Source organism: Schistosoma mansoni, chromosome 2 (genome assembly GCF_000237925.1).
Source record: "Schistosoma mansoni strain Puerto Rico chromosome 2, complete genome".
NCBI classification, from domain to species: domain Eukaryota; kingdom Metazoa; phylum Platyhelminthes; class Trematoda; order Strigeidida; family Schistosomatidae; genus Schistosoma; species Schistosoma mansoni.
The window spans coordinates 6991744-7013318 of record NC_031496.1 but is presented as its reverse complement, the minus strand read 5'-3'; the positions used below and the strand labels follow the sequence as shown (position 1 = coordinate 7013318).

The 21575-nt window shown below is 34.8% G+C and overlaps 3 protein-coding genes and 1 non-coding gene across 4 annotated transcripts in view; 1 reads left to right on the top strand and 3 right to left on the bottom strand.

Annotated features, from left to right (window-relative positions):
• Nucleotides 1–1614: 1614 nt before the first annotated feature.
• Smp_034310 (hypothetical protein) lies at nucleotides 1615–2143 on the bottom strand. Its single transcript, XM_018795506.1, has one exon. It carries the CDS (start codon nucleotides 2001–2003, stop codon nucleotides 1677–1679), a length of 327 nt encoding a protein of 108 aa, XP_018649812.1. The 5' UTR covers nucleotides 2004–2143; the 3' UTR covers nucleotides 1615–1676.
• Nucleotides 2144–3811: 1668 nt separating this feature from the next.
• Smp_034300 (hypothetical protein) lies at nucleotides 3812–5707 on the bottom strand (the record flags this gene model as incomplete). Its single annotated transcript, XM_018795505.1, has 2 exons — nucleotides 3812–3890; nucleotides 5160–5707. The coding sequence occupies 2 exons, from the start codon at nucleotides 5705–5707 to the stop codon at nucleotides 3812–3814; spliced, it is 627 nt and encodes a 208-aa protein (XP_018649811.1).
• A 757-nt stretch (nucleotides 5708–6464) lies between these two features.
• The window catches only part of Smp_140710 (hypothetical protein), a gene marked incomplete at both ends in the record, with an annotated part of 22239 nt that continues 7128 nt past the window's right edge, over nucleotides 6465–21575 (bottom strand). Inside the window, one exon of the mRNA XM_018795504.1 lies at nucleotides 6465–6514. Within this exon, the coding sequence (XP_018649810.1) occupies nucleotides 6465–6514 (50 nt within the window). The remainder of the gene's footprint in view (nucleotides 6515–21575) is intronic.
• Nucleotides 16224–16294, top strand: Smp_tRNA_02265_Pseudo_TTG.1.1. The gene has a single exon. It is a non-coding gene (tRNA).

Genomic DNA, 21575 nt, shown 5'->3' with positions numbered 1-21575 from the left:
CATAGTATGCATGTAGACTATACCTATTCAAGGTAAGTAATGACCAAAAATGTTTTACTTGCTCATATTATGATGCCGAGATACATGTAAAAACCTGCGGAGCCGCGGTTCCCCATAAAGTCACATCCACACAGTAGTTTTGTGAGCCTTGGAAACACAGAATCCATTCCAGGAGGGCCAACTGAGGCCTCACAGATTAGGCTTTACCAACCAATCTGGCTGGAACATACTACACCGGTATCTTCGTGTCCTGATTGGCCACTTAAGATAGAGGGAGATGAGTGAACTAATAAACATTAGGATGTCCAGCCACTACTGCTAGTTATCCAAGTTACTGAGTGAAGGTTGTCGGTTGGATTAGCCTAAAGTAAAGTCGTCGTTAGAGTACACTGTAATCTAACGGTCTAATTAAGTGGGCAAACAAAGAATTGCATTCATAAGAGCTATGTACACTGGATTTACTCCACACTTCGAATTCCGCATAATTGGAAACTGAATGACTACGATCAGCTCATTTACATTTAGGTTCATATTATTGTCAACTATATAATTTATTATAAAATTTGCATTATTTTGTTGACCTTATTGTATGTGTATTTTAGTATATTAGTTAACACTAGAATTACTAATGTTATCACTTACTTTTGTTAGGGATCTGAGCCACTTGATTACATAATAGAAGTGAACAAATTTGTTTAAGCGGAAAAGTTATCTTATATTGTACACAGAGACAAAAGCCATGTGTCGTTGATTAAGATACAAAACTAATCATAGTATTTTGTCCTATTCATCAATGTCAGCGTAAGAATATACATAACTCCGCCTGTAGGTCTTCTAGAGTTACTGCCAGTTCCAACGCAGTTTAAGTTGATGATTATATACGAGGATTAGCGACATGTATATTTTAATAACAATCAGAAACAATCTAATTAGAGTCAAATTAAGGACCACAATGACACAGATTAGTGTGGTATTGGTCTTTTGAATGAAATCTATTTTAATTGAAGTCAGTAAATAGAAATCTTATGTTCATAAACACATTGGAACAGAATTGATCTCTTTGAATTTTGATCCGTTTGTATCACAATAACAATCCGTAAACTGTAAAACGATATCTATGAGGTAGGTATCGTTGACTGAGATGGTTGGGCCACGTGTTACGTATGCCTGAACACAGATTACCACGACAAGCCATGCTGACTAGTGTTGAGGATGGTTGGAAGAAAATTAGGGGCGACCGAATCAAAACTTGGCATCTGTGCTTGAAGTCACTAACTTTTAGTCTGAGCCATGTTGGTAGATGCAGACTACGTGGTTGGGGTCCGCGTGACTATCGTAAGCAATGGTTGGAGACTCTAGGTGACATGGCTCAGAATCGATCACAATCGCGTAGGTGTATACACTCTTGATCTTCCCTTTAACTGAGAGATTAAAATTGCTTCATAACTTTCTTCCTTCCTATACTATATCCTTATATACAATCTTTCTTTTATATATTACCACCACTAAATTAACTACTTCTATGAATCCGGTGTTCATCTTGTTGTGCTAACAAGGTATGGCAACTTGGACCGATGCATAAATGTGCCTGGTCCTACGTTGTAGCTGACTGACTGACTGAAAACGATACCTGATCATCATTTTTTTTATAGTAACAAATGAAAACACAAAAAAATTTAATTTGAAAAATTTCTTAAATTTATCTGTTTTTTGTATTTTATCTTCTCCTTCATAAAAAAATAAATTCCACTAAAAATAGATAAATAAACACTGATCATTCTGAATAACAGTAATAATAATAATGACGATAGTAATACGTCATCGACAAAAAAAGGGGGCAATAAAAAAATCAACCAAAAAAAACACATAAAAGAGACAAAAAAAGGACCGAAAGCGCAATAAGGCAGGGGGAAAGCATTGGCTGTAACTAAAAGATAATTATTACTAATATTATTGCTATAGATAGATAGTAGTAGTAGTAGTAATATTAGTATTATTTCCATACAAAACAAAACAACCCACTCATGGTAAGATACATTCAAATCAAAGAAAAGTAGAAGTCGATTTCTATAGTCATACTATTATCTACTAATGATGAATAGAATCAAGGATATGATAGGAAAAAGCAAATGATTTTATGGCAGATACTAAGGGTATGTAAGTAGATAGTCATGGAAATTCTAGATTTTTTCCTGAATAAAATATTATAAAAAAGACAAGTAAATAAGAATGTGAAGAAGAAGGAGAATAAAAAAATATCTGAAGATGAATTTATTGGAATAAAAAAAACAGCCACCACCAACGATAACAAAAAAAAGAAGAACTTGGGAAAAACGTAGCCGACTAGGATGGGAAGGAATGGCAAAACGTTATCAAATGTATGGGTTTGCTTTACAAACTCATCATCATCGTCAACTGATTCATTAAAATATTTATTTCTGAAGAGGGTAATTTAGTACTTATATATATATATATATACTAAAGCCAAACAATGTTTCAATCGCAAAAAGAAAAAGAAACAAGATCGATAACCGTAACAATATCATTATTATTAGTAACAGGCATAATTTTTGTATACGTGGGATCAGGGGGGAGGGGTCAAATGCTGCTCTGACTGACGATATCTATCTACTGAAAGATACGACTAATAAAAAGGAAGAAAAAAATAAATAATGAAAATTACTTTTGTTTTATTCTTTCCGCTTAATTTTTCTCTACGGAAAAGAAAACAAAACGAAGCAAACAAATAAAACTTCTCAATATTGAATAGATCAATTAGAAAGATAAAAAACAAACAAACAAACAAATCAATGAATTAATCAATTAACAGGAAAATATCACATTGATTATAAATAAACGAATAAGTAAATAAATAAAAATAATCTGTAAATTAATTTTTGTTTTTTTTGTTCTTCTTTTCATATAATTCATTTAGATTTAAATATGTATACTTGGCAACAAAAAAATGGAGTAAAAATTGACTACTATTCTTGAATATTAATTGACTCGTTTGCCTCCCGCCCTCTCTCTCTCTTTCTAATTGGAAAACAAAAACGATTATCAATATGAATCAAAATGAAAAAACATACTGTAATATTTATTTCTCTCTTTTTGAAATTAATTATTGTTACTAAGGCAGGTCAATCTTTGTTTGAATAGATTTGATAGAAAGACAAAGAGAAAGGAGATTTTAAAATAGAAACTAATGTGTACTTTGAAATAATAATAATAAACAAAACAACTCAACAATGGATATCATCACTACTATTGAAAGTAATCATAAGAAGAGATGATAGTAACAATGAAAAGAATAGAAAACAACATTCAATGCTTATTTCATTTAATCTGAGTGAAATTAATAAGAAAGACAATTTTATATAATAAAGTATATAATTAAGTGTAAAGAAGAATATTTAATGTGTATGTTTACATGAACTGATAGAAGATGTGCGTGTGTAGGTGTATACATACAGGAACTACATAACGATTATAGTTAAAATATTTATTTAAGCCTGTTACTCCTAGTGGAAGAGCTATAGGCCATACCCACCAGAAATAGTTACCATAATAATGATCATAGTAATAATTCAATAGATAAAGCATTGTAACACATATCATAAATGAAAATATACAAAGTATATTGCTTCTTAAAATGTTATATGCTAATCTGTTTGTCACTAAAAATAGTTCTAAAAAAACAAGAAAGGTAAAAAATAAAGAGGGGTAAATAAAAAAATGATGATGAAGAAGGCGGGATGTTGTAAACTAAAGAGAAAAAAAATCATAAATGAATATTGTGTAATTGTGTACTTTAGGCATTTATGTCTAAAAAACGATATTGATTACGTTGACCACGAATACGTTCTAATTTCCCAGAGACATAATACAATCTATATAATGTGAAATAAACAGATACACAGAGAGAGAGACACTGGTGAAATTATATACAATTGATGGTTGATGATAATCAGAATTTACTTAAAAAAAAAAGAAAATGACAAGAGTTTTCCACAATGTTTTGAGTCTTGATGGAGTTTTGTTCTCTGAACTGGATGGTTTGGTTGTTGAGCTTTCATCGTTCTTCTGAACAACATCATCAGCACAAACTTCAGGTAGCAGTAAAGTGTTCGAATTTCTCCTCATATGGCTCACAGATTGACCTGTAGACCTAGATGTTGATTGGTTATTGTTGATCTTTAACTTGTCATTGTTTACTTCTGTGAGCCATGTGGAGAAATTAGAACACTTCATTGCTACCTGAAGTTTGTGCTGATGCTGTGGTTCAGAAGAACGATGAAATCTCCCCACCACAAATCATCCACCTGAGCTACAAATCTTCACCATTTCAAATGTTTTGAGTATTAAGCATGTGTTATATTTAGCAGTTTTGCTCATTTTTCAGGTGTTCTGAATAGTGAAATGTAATTTTCAGGAAAGATTTCATTAATTTCAGGCGTTTGGAATTATATGCAATTACCTGTCAAAGACACATCACTGTAACTTGAAACAATATGTCAGAAAAAAGTACATATAAAATGGAATCGTTAACGAAAATTACACTCTTTAAGATGTCAGTTAGTGGTTGGAGGCAGTCAATAGAAAACCTTGGATCTAGAGTTTTGTTGTACTTGGAATTTGTCAGTAAGGTGTGACTATCGTCTTGAGCAAACTGATGTTCCTGGTAGAGTCTAACTCACACTACAGTTCGAGGTGTTACAACTCAGCTACTCAGGCCGCAACTGACCTGTAAAAGTCAGTCTGTAAACCTACGTAACGCAGGTTTAAGTCCAACAGAAAGCATCAGTTCCTTTGAGATTTCCAGGCACACTTTGCTGACAGGTGCCACGTGACACAAATCCTGATTTCAGAGTTTCCTATCGTTTACCTTTAACCATTAGACATCAAAACATAGTACACTCGATGTGGGATAATTTCGACTAATGGCCACATTACAATTTAGTCAATAGAATTCGACGAACACTAAACGACTAGACAAACATAACATTGATCATTAGTCACTAATCAATCAATTGGAATATCCAGCAAACAGCTCAGTATATGAGCGAGAAAGTAGCCGAAAGTGATGAATACAACAGACAATATAACATTTACAACGTTGAGGATAATCTAATCCTGAACTAAACTAAATAATAACTTACCTTAAACTACGACTAACCGATTCAAAAGTCATATTAACATTCTTACGATAATATCCCCATAATTGTGACAACTTTTGTGGATTTCTTATTTGGAAAATACGTGCTTGTTTATCAATCCATTGAACACAATTAAGATATTGTGAATTAGGATTGAATAAATGTAGTATAAATTCATCCGGTTGTTGATTAATTAAACAAAATGAACTTGTAGATGTTGTAGGAAATAATGAAGAAATGAATGTAGAGGTTGATGATGATGACATTGACCATGAATTTGTGGAATTCGTTAAAGATGATGAAGTTGATGAGTCAGAAGAATATTGTAAAAGTTTACTAATAAATTGTAACAAATGCAAACGTTTATGAACAGGATTAGATATATTTATAGAATGATGGATCGAATTAGTTTTAGATTGGCTTTTACATGTTACAGAATCAGTAGTACTAACACTAGGTACTGTTGGTGTTATTGGAAATGAAGATGATGATGACGGTCGAATAGACAATGATTCATTATGTTCTTTTTTTATTGGAACAGGTGTATACATAAGACTATTTTCCTTACTTTCTAGAATATTTACAGTACCCTCAGCATTATTATTACTATTATTATTGTCAATGGTATTATCATTATAGAACAACTTTTCTCTTTGATTATTTGAAATTGATGGAGATAACTGAAATGTATAAGTGGATAATAAATCATGGATAGGATATTGAACAGTCTGTCCTTGACGTGACGTAACAGCTTGATTAGATGGTAATTGTTGTACTACATCACTATTACTAGGAGTATAATCATAATGGAGTGAAATTGGATGTGACTTATAGATTTGATCAATATGATTATTATTTACAGGAAATGATTTCTTTGATAAGGAAGAGAAACGGCGTCTAGATTGATGATGATAATAGTGATGTAATTGTTGTTGATGGCAGTGGTTGTTGTGATGATGATGCAATTGACGAGATCGTGTTAATGATGCAATGGAAGAACTACTATTAACTATTGTACGATTATGAACATACTGTTTACGTGTGAATTTCATTTGCCATACAGGTTTATTAGTTTTCATTGATAATGATGAAATACGTGGTTGAGTTTGATGATAAATAAGTGAACTATTTGAACTTGTAAACAATTTCGCAAATGGATTAGAAGTAGAAACAATAACAGTACTATCTGTAGCAATAGTATCAAAGGAATTAGTAATTGTGGTAGTTCTACTATCACTATTACTAATGGCAGTATTAGTAGTAGTTGGAGAGTTATTGGGAGATTTTGATGATACATTATCATTATTATTATTCAAATGATTTTTCACCTGAATTGAGTTTATACAATTGTAGCATTGCTGTGATTTAAATGAACAACAAGAACTATTTGACGATGAAGAAGAACATTCAATAGGAGATATTGTACTATAACAATTATTAATACTATTAGTATTATTATTACTGTTATTATTGCTACAGTTATTAGCATATGAAGAAGCGGATGAATTGAAAAAATCTATTTCTGTAGGACTTGAACACATGGAATTACAATGATTATTGATGTATCCAATTGATGATGTAGAAGATGATGATGAAGAAGGAAGCATAAGTAATGTATCATATTCATGACATGAATTAGGCGAGTCATCTAAAGAGAAAAATTAAAAAAGCAAACGAAAAAACGTGAATAATAAAGAGAAGGAGATTGATTATTTATGGGTTACGTTCTGTGTGGGACATCTGCGTTTGAAAGAACTTAATTTGTGGAGTCCAGCTGAAGAGGAAATTAGGAAAAGATGACGGAAGTGAATAGGACATACATGTCCAGACTTAAAATCCTGAAGGAAAACGGAAAAGAGGAAGACCAAAGAGCAAACTGCGCCGAGAATTGGAAGCAGACATCAAAAGGATGAATAGAAACTGGAAAGGATTGACCAGGATAAAGTTGGATGGAGAATGATGGTGGGCGGCCTATGCCCCTCCACAAGGGATAACAGGCGTAAGTAAATAAGTAGTTTGTGGAAGCTAGTTTAATCTGGAGTTTGTTTTTATCAAGTACTAATAGTGGCCTAATAACCATACTAGTACGATGTGCACTACTTATGCGAACAGACATAAGCAGTATGTAGTAGGAATTGAAGGTGGGATGCTTACCAGCAGAAAAAGGAAAACGAAGAGGAATTAAAATAACAAATGGATTGAAAGAATGATCGAATATGTAAAGGAAAATTTAAGGAAGATATGCAAACGGTGTATTTATTGTATGATTTTCATATTTTACAAAGACACTGTGTGATTTTGCATAAACTAATAATTCGATTTTCCTCACCAAGTTTTTGGTTACTACACTAGTAATAACAATAAGACACTAAATAGTAGGTAAAGATACCAAATAAAATGATGATGTTTGTTAAAGTGAGAGTAGATTGAAAGTAAGATAAGGGAGACCAAAAACAAATGGTGGCATCAGTCTATGAAGTTATTGATTGTCAGACTGAGTGATAATGATGGGCGTAAATCACCTGGTTAGGTTCTGTGCAATAACTATGATTATTAGTTGGAGACGTCGAGTGATTGAGATCAAAATCGATTATAATGATGTACATGTGTTCACTATTTGTCTTTTATTGGATTTTGAGCTTTAAAACTTTACCATACTTTTTATTTTACGAATTCGTCCTTTCTTCTCAATTCATATTGTCTGTGTCTTATTTTTTCTATTATCATTAATATTGTTAGCACTTCTACTACTCTGAACTTTATCTAGGCTCCCAAATGCCCTGGTACGGCCGAGAGTGGGGAGAGTCCGCTCTCCCTCTCCAAATGCTCTCACATGTCCACGCGTATATAGCCTATGCCAAGGAAGTCCTACTCACTGTCGTCTCGTGCCACAGGTGTTGTTTACGAAATTGAGAGAACGAAAAGAGAATGTCCAGAGCTTTAACCGGGTTGGTGGACACAGAAAGTTCACCTAGGGGAGTTGGAAAACCCTGATTCCAAACCAATGGTGCACATGAGCTCCAGTATCCTGATGGAACAAATGGTGTATGAATCAATCGTTGGTCACCGGCTACCATGGGACTGTATCTCCTCACGATGCTCCACTGCCTTGTGGATCAGATCTTTAGGTCAAAGGCTCTGGGTGTGGCCCATTGAGGAAACCACCTGCTTCAGTTTGGGCACCTGGGCAGTATCACAGCCCTCACACAAATCAAATAAGATTTGTGTGGCGCATATATAATTAGTGCCCTCTTGTACCAAAATTTGTGTTTAAATAAAGAAAATAAAAAAATAAAAATACCTTGTCTAGATAATTTAAGCTTACTGTGCTGATATAGTGTAGCGATTTCAGACACTTAGTTTACTTTATTAGAACCATAATCTTTAGTCAGGGTTAGCAATATTGAACAGTCGATTAAACCGACTTAAGTAGAGCCGAGCTTGGATTTCCAGCTTAGTAGTTGACAGTCAAATGCTTAGACAACTACAGATCATAATTATTAACTTGACGAGGTGACTAAGTTTAGTAAATTATGATGGCCCATTCAGAGTAGAGATGGTGAAAAATTTGTTTTTTGAAGTCCTGTTACGCTAGGCAGGCCAGCTGCATGGAGACAAAACCAAGAAAACAAACGTAAGATACGAAGGCAGAATGGTACTGCTGACTATACTAGAGTGATATGGTGAGCCAATCAGAAGTAGCCAAATGATGGTAATCAGGGATGACCTGGAAGACATTTGCACATCATCGGTTAAGAAATGGATTGATTTTCTAGAGGGTAGAGATGTATATACATGAGAGTAGTTTTGGATTTTATTTGAGAGCCCAATGTGCTTTCTCATCCACTTTTGTGTTCTCGCTCGAGTAGTTAGGTGGGAGGGGGTTAGCATGTAGCACGTCGTGTATTAATATCAGAGTGCGGACACTGCCCATCATAACGTAGAGTATGGCAGCAGTGAGGCGTTTCCCACAAATAACCATTATACCTGGCGGCATTTCTTCTCATACCAGGAGGGGCAGGAAAATGTTTTCCATTAACATTTCCAATTAACATCGGTCAATTTGTACTCATGTGAAATATAATTATTATAATTATTATAATTATTAATGTAACATGTAAACTTGACAGAAAAGATAGTAACCGAAAGAAAACATTAACTAGGATCATGAAGTAGAGAGGATGAAGTAGAGAGGAAAAAACCGTTAAATGAATCTATCTACACCACAATTATCAAAAACTCGATGCAAATCATTAGAGTTTTATACTTGCTATTAATCATGAGGTTAGACACAGGGTATTAGGGAATGATGGTAAATCAGTTGATGAGGTCATGAATCTTCATCGACTGAGATGGTTGAGCCACGTGTTACGTATGCCTGAACACAGATTACCACGACGCACTATGCTGACTAGTATTGGGGATAGTTGGAAGAGAGTTAGAGGGGGCCAAACCAAAACCTGGCATCAGTGCTTGAAGTCATTAACTTCTAATCTAAGCCATGTTGGTAGATGCAGACTACGTGGTTGGGGTCCGCGTGACTATCGTAAACAATGGTTGGAGACTCTAGGTGACATGGCTCAGAATCGATCACAATCGCGTAGGTGTATACACTCTTGATCTTCCCTTTAACTGAGAGATTAAAATTTCTCCATATCTATCTTCCTTCCTATACTATATCCTTATATACAATCTTTCTTTTATATATTACCACCACTAAATTAACTACTTCTATGAATCCGGTGTTCATCTTGTTGTGCTAACGAGGTATGGCAACTTGGACCGATGCATAAATGTGCCTGGTCCTACGTTGTAGCTGACTGACTGATAAGGTTAACCTATTCACAGTAATTATCTGTACTTCATCTGATTAGAGCATTGTTTAATTGGTACATGCACTACATATGTACTATGTTGATAAAATTATAACGACTAAATATGAAACTATATGAAGGTAATCAACATGAAAACTAACTTGAATTGGACATTTCATAACTTTCTTATGTCATTCATTAGTTAACATTTGATTAAGTTATTCGTAAACATTAAAATACCTGAAATATAGTAGAATTTTCAAGTTTTTCTTATAATTCATAGGTTCACGAATGTGAAACACACATTATTTTATATCTAAATTTATTTTTAAGGATATAATTATCAGAAGGGGTTTTGTGGAGATTTCAGTATTTTCATAATTGAAATCATGAGTCAGTTGAAGCTAGACCACCATGGAAAACTTGGAAGCACTGGACGGCCGTTTCGTCCCATTATGGAACTCCTCAGCAGTGCGCATCCACGATCCATCCTCGCGAGATTCGAACCCAGGACCTACCAGTCGCGCGCCAGAGCACTTAACCGATAGAACCACTGAGCACAATTTTCATAATAGGACGAAACGGCCGTCCAGTGCTTCCAGGTTTTCCATGGTGATCTACCTTCAATTGACTCATGATTTTAACTATGACGATATAATTATCATTCTTCTTTTTAGATTTAACTTCTTAAAAATTAATTTTTCCCCTTAGTTTAAGTTAAATTGTGTTAGTTATAAATTGTAGAGTTAGTATGAAACGTGATATCATCCATAAGTATCTTCTTTTTTTTAATTAAATTATCTAAATGTGAACAATTAGAAATGGACACGTAAAAACATACTACATATATACGTATATATTCTGTGAAACAAATCAAGAAACTAAGTAGAGAGAAAAGCATATACATGCAAATTCAGATAGAGAAAAGTAGCGCGTGATTCCTATGATTTTTGGACAAAATGAGTTTTTAAAGTATATATATCCCATTGGATAGTACAGAAAAACAGCATAACAACCAATATAAATTGGAGGTATTTTTTTATCACGAGGTATTGTTGGTTGAAAAAAAGCATTAGAAACATAGGGAACAATGAACGATTCTTTTTCTTTCTAGCTTGAAATCAATATTTTCAGAAATGTCAACACGTGATTCAACCGATGGACTTTAAATCTCTCACGACAAACATGACACTTGCACAAGTTAATGAATCGGAATTCAGTAGGTCATAGTTTTAAACTTAATAGATCGATAATGTAGTACGATTTTCATTTCGTATCATCATTGAGTAACAAACTCAATACTGATATTTTTATTTTCATAAATCTGGAGTGCCCACTTGAATTCCATTCATCGCTCTTATAATGGTTTAATCGATAAAGAATTTAATGTTCTGAAAAAAACACCCATGAGTTAATTTTAGTGAAAACAAACCCATATTCCAACACAACACATTTATTATTTATTTAAACACATAAATATTGGTACAAGGAAACACCAGATAAATATGCGCCACACAAATCTTATTTGATTTGTATGAGGGCTGTGATACTGCCCAGGTGCCCAAACTGAAGCAGGTGGTTTCCTCAATGGGCCACACTCAGAGCCTTTGACCTAAAGATCTGATCCACAAGGCAGTGGAGCATCGTGAGGAGATACAGTCCCATGGTAGCCGGTGACCAACGATTGATTCATACACCATTTGTTCCATCAGGATACTGGAGCTCATGTGCACCATTGGTTTGGAATCAGGGTTTTCCAACTCCCCTAGGTGAACTTTCTGTGTCCACCAACCCGGTTAAAGCTCTGGACATTCTCTTTTCGTTCTCTCAATTTCGTAAACAACACCTGTGGCACGAGACGACAGTGAGTAGGACTTCCTTGGCATAGGCTATATACGCGTGGACATGTGAGAGCATTTGGAGAGGGAGAGCGGACTCTCCCCACTCTCGGCCGTACCAGGACATTTGGGAGCTCAACACAACACAACAATTAAGTATACGTTCCTACACTATGCCGAATACTATATGCTAACTGCATGATGATTAACAAGACTAACTAGATAGTCTAATTTCAAGAGATATACTTGGGGGTTCGAACTTGCTTAGATTTCTTTCCCAAACACAGCCACACAATGGAATGAAGTTATAATTAGCTGAATGGAACAAGTCCCACACTGAACGTTTTAATTAAAACTATCGGAGTAAAAAACAATGATCAAAAATAAAAGAAGTCATTTGAACACAATTGTTTTAGTTGACACAAAGGAATACTAGTATAATTTCGAATAAAGATTAACGTAAAATACATATATATATATATATATATATATATATATATATATATATCAAGATCAATATCAGACCAGTGATTTTACGGCTTTCAGACACGTGAGTAATTGCAATCTAACCGACCAACAAAACTAGTTACAATTATTAGGTCACGTTTACTACATATGTATACTATTTAACAATACATAAAATCATGTGTACGCATGCGCATATAGTAAGATTAGAACGAAACTAAGAGCGAATGAGAGAGATCATGAGGTGAATAAGATCAATGAAATTTGATGTGTTATAATATGAAAATTTTCTTGATCTTTATATACAATAAGGTTGAAAAGAAGGAATTATGAATTGAAGCCACCTACTATTGACAAAGCGATGATTATTTACCTTCATTTGTTAATATTTTATTGAATTATTTAATACAACTGGAAAAAAATAATTTACTATTATCCGTAGTTTGTCTGGTAGCTAATGTATTACGTAGTAAATATGTACTAGAGAATAGCTGAGATCGCTCACAACCTTATCAGTGTTCGATAGATCATCTATTTCCCTATTCATTTAATAGGTGACTGACTACTAGATGTTAGAACATAGTTTTCATCGGAGATATTATTCCAATCATTAGCTTTAATGTGTATTTGTACTTTTCATTTAGTTTATTGGCCTGAGCTATACTCCCACATTCATAGCAGAGAGTTGTGGTTAACTTCAGGAGTTTGAAAGGAAGTCTTTAATGAACATCGCACTTCATTATTTAGCACCCATACATCAAATGGATTGAAAAGTGGCCGAAAGTGAGGGGTAAAAAACACCTATTCAACATTGAAAACGTTGAAGGTAACCAATGGAATTAGATTCTACGATATAACAATGAATTAAAGTTAGTTAACTTACAATCAGTTAGATAGTTTTTACAGAAATTAAAATGTAATGACATGGTTCTATGTCATTGGTAAAATCCGAAATAATCATGATATCAACCATAGTGAAAAAGAATAAGTATTGAATATGGCTGGGAAAGAGGATAAATCCGAGAAATATAAGTTTAAAATGATGGTGAAGCTAAAAGCTTGGGGAGGGGAGGAAATAAGAGTGATCGCATCTTTTGTCAAGTACTTATAAAATGAATTTAGGATATGAGTTCGGTGTTTCACCTTTTTTTGACAAAGAAATGTGGGATATTTATCCGATACACAAATTCAAGAGTGGTGCAAACGCTCAGACTATGACGAAACAACTACATAGTGATTTTCTCAACGATTCTGAAGCTGACTTGATTTTTTTTCCTCATTCTAATTAACTTCACATGATCATAGTTCTACACAACAGTATCGTATAGGATTAACAGGTGAAAAATAATATTAATACCAACCGAAATGTAGATTATTTAACAATATATCATCTAAATTTAGTGTTATTTATGATAGCTAAAATATGAGTACGTTTAAAATAAAGTGGAGCTTTTCTTCATTCTGGCTATCTCGACCGAACTGTTAGCTAGTCAGTAAAATGATACCTCAGATAAATCACGCTTAGATTCTTTATTATAATGTGGTATATACTGCTCATGTCGACAAAACTAATGTAACATCAGTTAGAAGTGGAATGCCTGGCAGCAGAAGGTTGAGGTCGAATCGAAGAGAACGAAAATGTAAACAGAGAGTAATCGTAATAGCTATGAAAGACGATGAAGTTTGAGACAATTAATGGAGGATTTGCAAATGAAGTATTTAATGTATGGTTTTCACATCTTACGAAAAAACTCTGTAATTTTGCACTAAACAATAGATTGGTTTTCCACTCCTGAGTTCGCATTTACTACAATGGTATCTAAATAATTAGTTTTTCAAGTTGGTCACTAGTGCTGTTAGAGGTGTGAGGGTGGCTGTCACTTCCTGGTTGCCTACACCGTTGAGGATTGCTTTATATTGAAGAACCTGAAAAGAAAACTGGGTTATTGATGGTCTTGATGACTTGGAAGCTTGCTACACTGCCCAATGGAAAACAGCTTGAACTAAGTAACACACAAAGGATTTGTGAGAGTAGTTTTTGATAAATAAGCTCGGTAATTTTAAGCCCTTACCACTGGCAACAGAAATCCATGGAACAAGTTGAGGTGTGATAATTTCAGCATTAACTTTCTTCAATTACTTGCTTTCTCTGTGGAAAGTTAGTATCGCTATAAATACTGGCTGTTACACCCTTAAACAGTTGCAGATAAAACTTCATCCTTGAGTCATGAGTTCGGTGCTTCTGGTCCTACTGCTCTCTAGCTTATCTGTCTAGTATCCATGGTCTTAAAGAGACGTGTTCTAGTCAATCTGGCTTGAATAGGTCATCACAATATGTGAGTCCGACTAACTTATCAAGATAGTAGCTGCGGTCGGGATATCTGTTTTGGTAACTAACTAATTGTCATCAGGGTTTTGACAGATAAGGCTAAGTTTAGAAAAATATTTCTAAATGATTGAAAATTATTACACTGCTCAACTAGTTTGGCAGCTAACCGAATTTCATACATCATATCTGTGTTTAGAACTATGATGAGGAATTAATTGAAAAGAAGTATTTCTGGATTTGTATCTTTCAATATTTCTAAGAGAATATTTAACAGGCATTTCATGAAACGCAGGAAATACTACGAAAACATCTATGATCCGAAATCTTCAGCCTATCAGTATCTACTTCCACAGATCATGTTCTAAAGCCATAAGTAAGAACAGGGAGGATTGCTGCACAGTGTATATTCCGTTTGGCTAGCAGACAGACACTTCACCTACACTACAAGTGACACAAGCTATGAAACGCCAACCGAACTTTCTGGATCATGCCGAGATTTCGTCAGGCACCAACCCAATAGAGCTGATGGGACTCCCGAGTTAAGTGAAGTGGTCGACACACTCAGCTACTACACTCCTTATCACTAGTTCAAAAGTAGACTAGTCTTGAAGTAGCATTTTGCATCTAGAGGGAATGGAAGCTCCACCATTAAACTATTTAGCTCAGAAAACATAACACTATCAAAAGCATTCACCTGAGCTGTGCATCTCCAACATTTCCCAAGCAATAATTTTCTAATGACAACAACATAAATCGGATTTCCAATCTGTCATTCTTGTAGCTTAAGTCCAATGTCTCAATAAATAGTATTGTTCCTCCCAATTAGAGATTAAATAAAATTTGGCTATTAAATTGATATAACCTGAGGATTCGTTGAAGACTGGAGAACATTAGACAGTTGTTGATGAGTCAAAGGAACCTTTAAGTTCCTAAACTCGACCTCTAATGGAGTCATGGGTATGGACTGCTCAGGAGCTGTACACCAGGACGAAACAACTATTCAGTGCTAAATGTTTTCCTGGTTAGTGAGTTAATTCAAGATGAAAGACAACTCCAATCTAACCCAAAATATCCTGCATTTATTTAACCTTTAAAGTAATCAATGATTAGAACTGTTATATACAGCCTTTTACAGTGGGAAGAAATAGTTGCCCACAACTCCCCGATTTCAACTGGTTTTTCAACACTCCTATGATAGACTGAGAATGGACTACTTAATTTCTATGACCACAGCTTGACAGTACTAAAAAATGATAATTATTGATGAATGGTTATCATATCACAAAATGATACACTCTGAAATTTATACTGATAGCAACACTTCAATTAGTATTGTTTGGTTGAGTCTAGCTGTGGTTGTTTACGACTGCAACTGGTCAGTCTCTAATTGGCATATGTGCATACTGTGCGTATTGCCTCAATATAGCCTTAATTTAAAAGCATTGTAAGCAAAGGTAGATAGTGGATAGCAGTGGAATCCAGGACGCGTGTTTCGTCCTATTTGGGACTCGTCAGCTGGAGGGTGATCAGTTGCAGTCCTAAACATCAATGAGAAGATTCAAACAAACAATACTAATTGAATTTAAACTTCACCCCATTGCACAAGCAAGTGGCTATCAGGACTCCGTAGCTGAGTGGATAATGCGATGGAGTTTGAAGCTAGTGGTACTGGGTTCGAGTCCCAGGGTGAATATCGACCCTGAGATGCAGGTACATCCACCTGACGAGTCCCGAATAGCCACTATCCATCTTTGATAGTAACACTGTTAAGAAAGACAATAAAAGACTCATAATTAAGTGGTCCAGTGAAGAGAATACAAATGAAAAAAATGATATTGATTTTTAATCAGCTATAATTTAATATTCTAAGCATTTTGATCACAATTTAAAGATAACAACTCATTTATGTATCCGAAAGCACAACAATAAATTATCAATACTTATGGGGCTGTGGAGATTATTGAATTTCATTAAGATCATGAACCAATCAATGTTAGACCACCACCGAAAACCTGGAAGTTTTGGACTACTGTTTCATCCCATTATGGGACTTCTTAGCAGTGTCCATCCATGATCCCGCATGCGAAGTTCCATACTAGGATGAGACGGCTGCCCAATGCTTCCACAATTTTAATAATGGTCTAACGTCGATTGGTTCATGATTTCAATGAAGATTAGTATAAAGGACATTAGTCAATCCATATGACTCATTATTAAAAAGTAACACATGTTACAGCAATGGGTTTAAATTGTTGTAACTATTATTCATGCTGAAATTTAAGAGTGAGTAAATAACAGGCCATAAACAAATCATGATCAGCAGAAAACATAGTGAATAAAGGTCATCCTATACATGCTATATGACTAATCATTATTTTATGTTTAACGTTAATTATCAGAAGGGGGTTTTGTGGAGATTTTAGTAATTTTATATAGTTGAGATCATGAGTCAATTGAAGCTAGACCACCATGGAAAACCTGGAAGCACTGGACGACCGTTTCGTCCTATTATGAGATTCCTCAGCAGTGGGCACCCACGATCCCGCCTCGCGAGATTCGAACCCAGGACCTACCAGTCTCGCGCCGGAGAACTTAACCGATAGACCACTGAGCCGTCATCCAACGGTGTTAATGTCTAACTTCAACCGATCCACGAAATTGAGCAACCATTCACCAATAGCTTCAATGAGTTGATATCTCCAAACAGACCTGGTTGAACTCCGCTGGTTACTGCTTCTCACTAGAACTCCAAAAATTACCTCATGGAGCAAGTCACTAGTCAGCATATGATCATTGTCAGAAAGGAGGTTTTGTGGAGATTTTCGTAATTTTATGTAGTTGAGATCATGAGTCGACTGAAGTTAGACTACCATGGAAAACCTGGAAGCACTGGACGTTAATTATTGAAAGGATTTCTTTTTGAAGTTGTTTATGAGAAGAACCCTGTCAGTCAGAAGTCAGCCTATACATACATATAACCTTTTCGTTTTAAAGAAATACGGTACTATTGTAATTCAGTTACTTAGTGTACACATTTATAACATGGAAAAAACTATTAGGAGAATCCAAGTGTGATAACATAGAATACATCACATATGTATTTGTTCGTAGCTCTTCATTCGTATTGAACATCTAGTTATCATTGTTTTTACCTGGATTTACTTTAACTTGTCGACCAAGTACAAGTTAGCGTACCCGACATGAAGCTAAACATTATGCGTCAGAACTTATAGTAGTACATTCAAGTTAATGTTTTCTTTTCAGATAGATACATTTTGTCTGTTAATTCATCAATTTATCAATGAAGTACTATACAGAATGAGAAATTAGTCATGGAAAGAATTCGAATTAAATCAATAGTATGAAGGTTCAAACTTGAATAACACTTAATTAATATGTAGTCTATGGATAAGACGAACGAAGGTGTTTTCATAATACAGTGATGAATTACTCATAACTTGAACTGATCAGAAGAATGAATAAACGAACTACTTTCTATAAATGTCCTTAGCTCTAGTTAGTTCAAAAAAAAATTAAATCTTGAATCGATTTTTTTGTGACACCTAAGAATATTGAACGAAAAAAACAAACAATCATTTTTCATAGACAGATACCTTTACAATATCTTTGTGAGAAGAGTAAAAAAACGACTAATTTAAATAGCAATTGACTAGAAAGAGAAAAGTATCTTTCATGATGGCAGAGATGTAGGACACTTTGCGTTCAAAAATAAAATGAATCCAAATTTGTAAAAATACCAAAAATAAAAATAATGAGCAATAAAAGTGATTGGCAGATGAATTAAACAATCTCCCCACTACCACCTAACAGAAACGTAGAAATCGATTTTTTTCTCAACACCCAATTGCTTTCATACATATAAATTCGCTGGTTCATCATGTTGTACACAACTACATATATACTAGTTGCTTATCTATTATTTAAAAATGCAGATTAAAGTAATTTGGATTAGACTATTTACGTCAGTCAGTGGTCTTGAGTGCTGTTAGAGGTATGAGGGCAGTTATCACTTCCCGGTTGCCCACAACGTGGAAGGGTTCTTCTAGAAGTACCTGAAAAGGAAATCGGGTTAGAAGTGGTCTTAATGACCTGAGAGCGTGACCGCAGTGCCCATAGGACAACTGCTTGAGGTCGGTCACACACAACCTTTTTGTGGGTAGTTTCTGTGTTAGCTCCGTTCTTCAAAGGACGTTACCGCTGGAGATGGATATCCGTGGGATAAGGCGAGGTGTTCATTTTTAGGGTCGACCTTTTCTAATCCCACCCCTCCTTGTGGGAAGGCAGCATCGCTGTTATGCTGGTTATCTGAAGGAAACACCTTACTGCTGTCACACCTCTGTACAGTCAGCAGTACGACTTCGCCTTCGGACCTTGGGTTTGCTGCTTTTAGTCTTACCGCTCTTCAACCGACCTGTCTGGCATGGTAGGACCTTGAGGAACGATTGTTCCAGTCAGTATAGCTCGATTGGTCCATCACGATAGGCAAGCCCGACCACCACGTCAAGGTAGCAGCAACAGTCAGTCAGTCATGATTAACATAGAACCTGGAACATAAGTGAGACGGTTTAAGTTGCCACACATCGGTACAGAGAGATGTTAAAGTGGCAGAAATGGTTGAAGTATTAATCGTAAAAGAAAAGATTAGGCACTGAACATATAATTCAGAAAAAAAATGTGATTCTGCGGAATAAAAAAGAAGCATATGATAATTTTAAAACTTAAAACCTAAAAGAAGAAAAAGGGGGAGTTTGTCTGTGCCATTATGACTGATTCCGAGCCATGATACTCATCATCGTTAACCATTGGTTACGACAACAGTGTGAACCCCAACTAGGTAGTCTGCGCCTAATAACATAGCTCAGTCCAACAGCCAACAACTTCATGGATTGATTCCACGTTTTAGTTTGGTCCCTCCTAACATTATTCTAATGCACTTTTACATCAGCAAAAGTAGGGCGTCGAGGTCAGTGCTGGTAATATACAGGCAATATATGTCTCAACCAACTCAGTTGATGAAGATTAACAATCTCACCAACCTATTTGGCATTTTTACCCAGTACTCTTCGTCTAATCTCACTTGAAGGTCAGAAGATAGGCCAGGAACCTTTTGAAGATATCTACGAATATCTTCTATTTTTAAAGCCTATATTTCATATCCATAAAGTAAAACAGCGTAGACTGTTGCACAGAATACTCGATTTTTGGTTGGTAAACAGATTTTTCGCCTACGTTACATATGACACAAGTTGGCAAAAGCCAACCGAGATTTCATCAGACACTAGCCCATCAGCATTGATAAGACTACTTAACTCCCTATCTTTAGTTTACGCATTGACACATGATTGCTTTAAAATCCAATAGAAAACTCTAGGAATGGATAACAAACATTTGGTATTACCTGAAAAATATATGCTTTAAGTTCGTTCAAGCAAAAATATTCATCAATATCATTTCTGAAATATGCCACTGTTTACAATGTGGAGAGTCGATGAGTTCAAAGAAAGCATTCAGTGTTCAGAATTGTCACAACCATTTATTGTCGACGTTTTTTTTGATATAATTGCAATGCTTACATCTTACGAGTTGATCTTCAGAGGGAAACTAGTTTGATATCATTTCCAAATGAAGTGAAACAGAACCACTACGATGGATTGTATTTAGTGACAGCTGATTGACAAAGATTGATAAGGGATTCCTTGGGAAGACAAACACTACGGTCTTGAGCTCAAACGTGTTATTTATTGCTCCTGTGATGAATATCGTTACTAAATCTTTAAGGTTTATGCTGATTACCTGATAATGACTCGTCTGAATAGATCGACTAAATTACACCAACCAGTAATGATATAAACTAGTTTTATTATGTATAGCTATATTGCCTGAAGCTTAAAATGATAACCAAATGTAACTGACAGTGAAATTATATGATTCTATTAGGTATAGAACAACTAACTATTCCATGTATTTATTCACAATTTAATCATAAAAAATCAATAATAACACCTATTAACACATTTTACTAAAATTGAATATAGTAATGTACTAGAATAAGGCTAAAAGGAAAATTATGAGCCTTTTGGCTAGTTGAGGCCAACTCCAGTAAGAGAGGTGTTTTTAGTATTCTTTGTACCTGAACATTTGCCACAAAAATAAATATACCGAATGAAATTAAAACTTGCTCTGCCACACAGCTGAAAGCGTCTACTAAAATTAAACGATATGAGGCAGTTATGTTCTCTGAACTGGATGGTTTGGTCATGGAGCTTTCATTGTTCCTCTGAACGACATCGGCACTCAGGATCACGAATTGGTGTGAGTTGAAAACATGATTGACAGAACTATAGTATACTACCGTAATGATTGAATTTAAGATGGTGGCTTTCAGATTTTTGCTCGAAATTAAATTATAAGGCGATATATAGACTCTAAGCAGTTAGGAGTGAATAAGAACCTGACAATAGTTAATTATGAAGACGCTCGAAATTAACGAATATGATAAGATGGAAGAATAGCGAACAAACTTTAGCGACTAGAAAGGTGTTTAGTTTTCTTATGAAGAAGAATAATAATAATAATAGAAAACAAATCCAGTCAAAATATTTATGATATTTTTTAACCTGGCTTGTGAACCTTTCAAAGTAAATTAAACATCCGTGAGATTTAAAATCAAAGAACCGAATGTATGGACATTCATTCACATCATTTGTACAAATCATTCTTCTATCCTAATTTCTAACTCAATTCCTAATTCTATTTCGATCCTTTATAAGTTTATTCATCATGTAAAAATTAAGATCCATTCTAATTTTTGTCATTACACGTAATCTATTAGTTATTCATATTAGTTGTATTCTGAGTGACTGATAACTGGGTAAGAATTTCCCAACGTCACTTGTAGAGTCGTTCCAGAACGTCTGCAGATAACAGTTGCATCAGGTAAACTAGTAAGCGT

Bases quoted from the DNA above. Each gene is read 5' to 3' on its own strand.
- Smp_034310 (XM_018795506.1), bottom strand. From the start codon at position 2,003: ATGGAAATAATACTAATATTACTACTACTACTACTATCTATCTATAGC.